Consider the following 7,198-nt stretch of genomic DNA (forward strand, 5'->3'; position numbering starts at 1 on the left):
TTTAGCAATATATAATTTATTTTCCTGAAGACCACACAAAGTTATTGTACTCTGTAAAGAAAAAAAGCACTTAAAGTGTTATGGATTATAACCTAGACAGAAGGATAATGGATTATAACCTAGACAGAAGGATACAAAACCAAATTACCATTTTATGATTCAGCTATGCCATGATCTAATATTGTTTCAAAATTATTTTTCTGTCATTTAGATTGGCATCATCTTCTAAACACCCCATGGGCTCTTTGGCATGCTACAAACTCAGCAGACGCACTGTCTCCTGGGTTTTACAGCTTCTTCTGATGAATGTACAACATTTGGAACAAAGCCACTCTTGACACCTTCCCATCCATCTTGTATTGAGATTTCTCCATTTTTTACAAGTTCATAGATATCTCGTGTAAGAATTGTGAAGGACTCTTCAACATTTGTGGCATCTTTTGCTGAAGTTTCTATATATTTCATACCACAGTCAGATGAGAGTTTTTCAGCTTCTTCTCTTGTAACCTCGCGCTGTGACACTAAGTCACATTTGTGTCCTACTAACAGGAACACAATCTGAAAGGGCTGCACGTGCATTTTTGCTTCTTCCAGCCAGTCCTTCACATGCTCAAAAGATCGTCGATTTGTGATGTCAAACACTAGTAGGCCACCCACAGAATTGCGATAATAAGAGCGTGTTATTGATCTATGAAGGGAAAAAAAAAAGAAAAAGGAAAATTAAAAGGCATTTTCACTTTATTCATAAAGCAATTACTTGTATTACTTTTCCATATGGCAATGTGTTTTTATCTTTTATAAGTTTTATTAAATAACTTTCCTTTTTTAAAGCTGATTGAAATTTATTAATTCATCTACTAGACTACTATTTTTTTTCCTACATTCAAAATTCACTTTCTAAACATTCCTGAACCCAACACCTCCAGGGCAAATATTGAATGCTGAATGATTCTGTAAAGTGGTCTTTCTTAGCAAACTGTGGGACATGTTCACAGAAGAAAAGATACATACTTTTGGTGTAAAGTCTGAGTCCTTCAGCTTCATATAAGCATGCACTTCACTTCGTTGTAATCAATTATTTCAGACTAAAATATGTACACATATGTCAAGAAACCTGGAGCCCAAACTTGCCAATGTTCAAGTATATCCTTTAGCACTCCTTGCAGAAGCATTCTTTAAAAGAATGTTTATATAGCTAATCATAACTCTTTGTGCTTGCAGAAGTCAATGGGTAGCAGGCAAAGAAAGGAAACTCCCTGAACAAAACTGTCCAAAAGTTTTGAGTGAGCTGGGCAAACACAAACTTATTTCAGGCAAGGGACACATCTACGTCCAGCATCTCTCTCACAGAGAGGTTCAAAAGCTCTTTATATTTTATACATTTGCAATTTTTTAGCATGAGGGCTGGCAAGAGTTATTTTTCTACTTTTGGGCTCTCTAAGCTCCAGAACATTCACTGGAAGGAATTTTGGAAGTAGGAAACTCTTCTGGTTGAAAAAAAATTTAATGTGCTCTAGAATAAGGAAAAGAAGTTAGAATGTAGAGAGAGTGAAAGATACAGGAACTAAACAATTATTTTCAGTCTCTAATCATAAGCAGTAGGAGAGAATGGAGAAGGTGAGAAGAGACATTTTAAAGGAAGTGACAGCCTACCAAGGAATGTACACAAGCACTTATTGCTGGCATAAATATATAAGTAGTGTATATATAAGTATTCTCCAAATGAAATGAGAAGCACAATCTCTAAACAGTCATTATTTGAAATCATAACCTAAGCTAAGAATTAATTCCATTTTATCTCATGATTATGAAGAGCATGCTGATGCCAAAACCTCAAAACTTTAGGAAGCAGGATGAACTGTACACAATAGCACAACTTTTTATAACAGTAGCTCTCTCCAATTCTCAGTTCATCACATTTCATAGAGTTTTTGATGACCATTTGAACACAGAGGTATGATTAGCAGCAATAGTCCTATTACAGATAGGTAAGTGCACAGATAAAGAAGACTTAGATTTCTTGGCATATCCAAATTCATTTAGCCACAGCAAACAGCATTTGAAATGGTTTTATTTAGATAAGAAGGAGGGGCTGTTTCTCCTAATGCTTAGAAAGATCTTTTCTACATTCCCAGCAATAGAGTCCATGCAGTGTCTCTGAATGTGAAGACAACAGGATCTTAACCTCAGATTAATTCAACAGGCCTGGATATGAAAAAATGGCACACTGCTTCACAAAATTGTTTAAGAACGTAAGTGAGGGATGTCACATTTTGTGAAGTATTAAATACAAGTATCATAAGGATCTGTTTCTGGTTTTCTTAACCATTTTTTTTCCTTTAGAGTGTCTGCAAACACAAATGAAGGCAGAAAAATAGTTCAGATAGTTCTAGTAAGAGCAAATGTGGATGACAAAAATGGGATTTGTTATGGAGAAGTGAAAGCTAATACAACCTACTTTCATTAAAAAAGCAAAACAAAACAAAACACCCAAACAACCCTGCTCCCACTCCAAACCTTGAGAACAAAGGAATGCATTAGCCAGGAAAGAAAGTAGGTTAGTATTGAAAATGCAATGCATCATCTGCCAAGTTTTTCTATATAAAAAGATGTTGTATCATGTATCTATGAACTGGAGTACTGAAACACAGATCTCTGTGTGTTTTTGGATACTTATACACAGCAGTGGTCAGTACCCTCATCTCTTTCAAGTTCCTTCTGCAGAGATGTCCTAATTTACAGTAGCTGATGATCTAAACCATTATATTGAATTATGTGTATGTATTGCTTTTAAAGGAGATGACTAAAAAGTATTCTGTAACTTTGTGCTGTACATCACAAAAACTGGGTGAATATACTGGAGAGACAACAGTAATTTTTTCTGTACTTCAGGTATGTATAATTTGAAACTGCTTTTCTCATTACCAAAAAAAAAAAAAAAAAAAAAAAAAAAAAAATTGTATGACAGAGGGCCTTTAGAAAACAGCAACTCAAGAAAAAATAATACAATTTTTTTAAAGAAACATCAATACATACAATATCATTTTATGTGGTTTTCTAAAGTCAGAGGATCATAGAACCACAGAATCTTTTAGGCTGGGAAAGATCTTTAAGATCATTGACTCTGATTGTTAATTCAGCACTGCACAGTCCAGCACTCTACCACTTCCTTGAGTTGACACACCTACACATATTTAAATAACTCCAGGGATGATGATGCCACCACTTCCCAATGCAACCCATCCCAGTGCTTGCTTTTACACTTCATGAGCCAGCAGTGCCCTGGCAGCCAGAAGGGCCAACCCCGTCCTGGGGGCATCAGGCACAGCATGGCCAGCCGGGCAGGGGGGGGGATTGTCCTGCTCTGCTCTGCTCTGGGGCAGCCTCACCTCCAGTGCTGGGGCAGTTCTGGGTGCCACCAGATAAAAAAGACATTAAACTATGGGAGAGTATCCAAAGGAGAGCAATGAGGATGGAGAAAGGCTTTGAGGGGAAACCATACAAGGAGTGGCTGAGGTCACTGGATGTGTTCAGAGGAGACTGGAGGAGTCTGAGGGGAGATGTCATTGCAGTCTGCAGCTCCCTTGTGAGGGGACGAGGAGGGGCAGGCACTGATCTGTTCTCTGTGGTGAGCAGTGCCAGGACCCAAGGGAATGGCCTGAAGCTGTGTCGGGGGAGGTTCAGGTTGGCTATCAGGGACAGGTTCTTCACCCAGAGGGTGTTTGGGCACTGGAACAGGCTCCCCAGGGAAGCGGTCACAGCACCAGCCTGGCAGAGCTCAAGGAGCACTAGGACTATGTTCTGTGGCATATGGTTTGTTTCTTGAGGTCATCCTGTGCAGGGTCAGGAGCTGGACTTCGACGGTCCTTGTGGGTCCCTTCCAACTCAGGGTATACTATGATTATATGATTCTTTGTATAATCACATCAGACTATGGCTTTAGGGAGGCTTTAAGTCAGTCACAGTGTTTCCTTTTCATTATGATCTTACTGATCTTTACCAGATGAACCAAACTTTCACTAAAAGCTTTATCTAATTTTGAAGAGTTATTTTTATACTATGACTAAAGACTACATTGTAATGCAATAATTTTGAAAATACATATTGCTTACTGAAAAAGAATAGGATAGTGATTTATTTTCAAGATGTACTAGAAACAGAATGTGTCTAATATCCTGGTCTACTAAAAGGTGGGTTAATGGAAGCATCCCTGCAATATTTTGTCCCTACTGAAATAAACTCAGTCTTAGCACCACGAGCATTTTATGGCATTGGAGGTTTCATGATTTAAATATATTATTGGATTTAAATACAGGAAAATTAAACAAACAAACAAAAACCATAGCAAAGTAGATGATGTAAAACACAGACAAAGTAGCAGATTGCTCTAAATGACTGATCTGAAGATAGAAAGAAACTGAGGATGTGCCCTTCATTTACATTAATCTGCATTACAGACCTGAGTCTATACTAAGCAAGTCTGTAGGTCCTTGTCCTAGTGAGATGTTAAAGGTGTTACTGACTATCTTGTTATTGTCCATGTGGCACCTCAAACAATGAGAGATTCTGCTTAGTGATGCCTGATTGATGTCAAAATAAATATATTCAATAGCTGCTATTTCAGGGCATGTTAAAGATGATTTCTAAGTCAATGTATGAAATCCAGTTCAAATACAGAATCATCAGTGAGCTAGAGACATGTAAGAATTTTTCCCAAATAACTCCTCCAAGGAAGTACATGACATCTTTCAAGAGAGTGTGATGGCAGGTGTGTCACATCTTCCTTTCCCCCTGGGAGTGTCCCTAATGCCTGGGACCAAAAGAAAGGGGTTATTATGAAGCAAGTAGTTTTCCCTGCATGCAGGAAACTCCCCAGGGAGCTTTAAAGACAGGTTTTACCTCCTCTAAAATCCCAATGCAAGTGAGCCAGAGCAGAACTGGGAATCAGAACTGCAAACTGCTTGGTGTTTGCCAGTATTAGATAATTTCTTGGAGTAATTAGCTCTTGCCTAAGATTGTCTTCGCCTGTGATCTGTAGTGTTCTCCATCAGCAGAGAACACAACATTGTAACCTGTGGTGTAAGGTAGTAAAATATTTATAATTTATTTGACTAACATAAAACAGACTATGCAATAAACACTATTATATTTAGTACACCAACTGACAAGAAACTCTTAGCAGAAAAACAAATGCAAATATTTAAAACTACTTTCTTCAGGTTGTATCTACTGAGTATTAGAAAAAACACATGAGGTAAATTTAAGAGCAGCTGACTGCATGACTCATCAGTGTATATTCCCTGAGCATTCCAGGGTTAAAGGATTGCCATAATTTGTTTTTAAATGTATGCAAGATTCTGTGCATTTGCATTTCTTTAAGTCAAATGTCTTGTCATTGGCCATCCTGGTTATTTGTCAACAAATTCAAAATAAAGAGATTGTACACTCTTAGACACTTATTTACAGGCATTCTACATTCTGTCTGGAATGCACAGAGGGTGAAAAATGCTAAGAGCTTTCCATTAACACTGTTAATTTCTTTGCTAACCCTTCAGAAGCCTACCTGCAAAAATACATCTGAGTTGTGACTCATGCAAGCCCAGGAAAGATGTTTGTTTCACTCTAATGCTTATTATAAAGAAAAAAAAAGTTATTGTCCCCCAGTAAAACAGTGCAATCCCATCTCTTCAGCTGGGTGTGGGCATCTGCACAATTGTTTCAAGAGAAGACAGGGAGTTCAGAGGAATTGATTCTGGCCAGTGAAGGGGCCCATTTTAATCCTCCTGCCAGCATTCCAGTAACAACAGGTGTGTGGGTCAGGTACATGGAGATGGGCTACGCGTTTGCCCATGAACTCCTATCTATTGAACCCCAAGTCCAAACTAAAATCCATGCACAACTTGCCTGAAGCGGCAAGCACTACCAATACAACAGAGACACAAGAGTGAGTGAGTGACAGTATCAACTTGTAAACTGGGAAATGACAGACTTTTCTGGGAGGGGAAAAGAGGGTAGTTTTGCTCTGGTTTGTAACAGAGGGGAGAAAGGAGAGTATTTAATACTCTGTGCAGCATTTGAGCTAGTTTAGCTACATTATAAATGGTAGCAGTATTAGTGAAGACTCCTGGTAACAATCAGTGCACAGCAGGTGCAGAAGGCAGACAAAACACTGAAATAAGGGACTGTAGCTGGCTGCCCAGTGGCTTCCACACTGCCATGGGCTGCACTGGTGCAGACGTTGCTGTGCTGGAAGGCGGAAGAGCTGGGAGGTGGCCTGCTCTCCAGATTGCATGGGAGAGTTAATGGCAGAGCGAAATATTGCAGGGGAGGATGAGTTCGGAGGTGATGACAAAGTAAGAAATGCAGAGTTAGGCAGAGGCCTCTTGCAGCAATGAAAGAAAAAACATGGTGGAGAGATTGCTAGGTTAGGTCCAGGACTTCAAGGGAAAGATGAGAGAGGGAAGAAGAAACAGGACAAGACCACTTGTTACCCTACAGTGAGTGCTGGGAGGAGAAGGGTAGCTGCTCCCTGGTGTGTCTGAAGGGAAAGGGTGGGGAAGGAAACTCCTGGGAAGGAACTTGTGGGCACTGGGGCAAGAAGGATGGTGGGCCACGGGGCAGCTAGGACCACTGGCAGGCAATGAGGTGGAGGACTCTTTGGGGCACAACAACAAAATGGGTGCAGGGAAATTCTGCTGAGGGGCAAGGCAAAGTCCTTAGGGCAGGGGATGTGTCAGATGAGGAGGGTACAGGGTCGGGAGGGCATCAGGGTGTGCCCGGAGGCCGGAAGATTTGGGGAGAGAGCAGGAGGGAATGTGGGTAAGATCCCAGGTCCTGTACCTGAACCGCTCCTGCCCCGCCGTATCCCAGAGCTGTAGCTTGATCCTCTTGCCGGGCTCGATCTCTACCAGCCGGGAGAAGAAGTCCACCCCCACGGTGGGGTCGGAGTGCAGCGGCCCCGGGAAGCGGCCCTCGGTGAAGCGGTGCAAGAGACAAGACTTGCCCACCGTGGAGTCGCCCAGCACGATCAGCCGGAACTGGTATATCCAGATCGCCGCGTCCATGGCGGCCCCGGCCTGGCCCGGTTCTGCCTTGGGGCTTTTCCTGGGGCTCCTGCGCGGCCGGTGCCTGCACCGCGCCCCGATCGCCCCCACGCCCGGCATCGGCGCGGCGGGCGGGCGGCGGCGGGCGCTGCGCG

At 41.6% G+C, this 7,198-nt stretch overlaps 1 protein-coding gene across 1 annotated transcript; it reads right to left on the minus strand.

Annotated features, from left to right (window-relative positions):
* Positions 1 to 261: 261 nt before the first annotated feature.
* Positions 262 to 7,163, minus strand: RAB39A (RAB39A, member RAS oncogene family). Its single transcript, XM_041487341.1, has 2 exons — positions 6,841 to 7,163; positions 262 to 688 (listed from the first exon to the last, which is right to left on the minus strand). Exons 1-2 carry the CDS (start codon positions 7,161 to 7,163, stop codon positions 262 to 264), a joined length of 750 nt encoding a protein of 249 aa, XP_041343275.1.
* Positions 7,164 to 7,198: the final 35 nt, after the last annotated feature.

This window comes from Pyrgilauda ruficollis, unplaced genomic scaffold, assembly GCF_017590135.1.
Source record: "Pyrgilauda ruficollis isolate IOZ18807 unplaced genomic scaffold, ASM1759013v1 scaffold8, whole genome shotgun sequence".
Taxonomy (NCBI): Eukaryota; Metazoa; Chordata; class Aves; order Passeriformes; family Passeridae; genus Pyrgilauda; species Pyrgilauda ruficollis.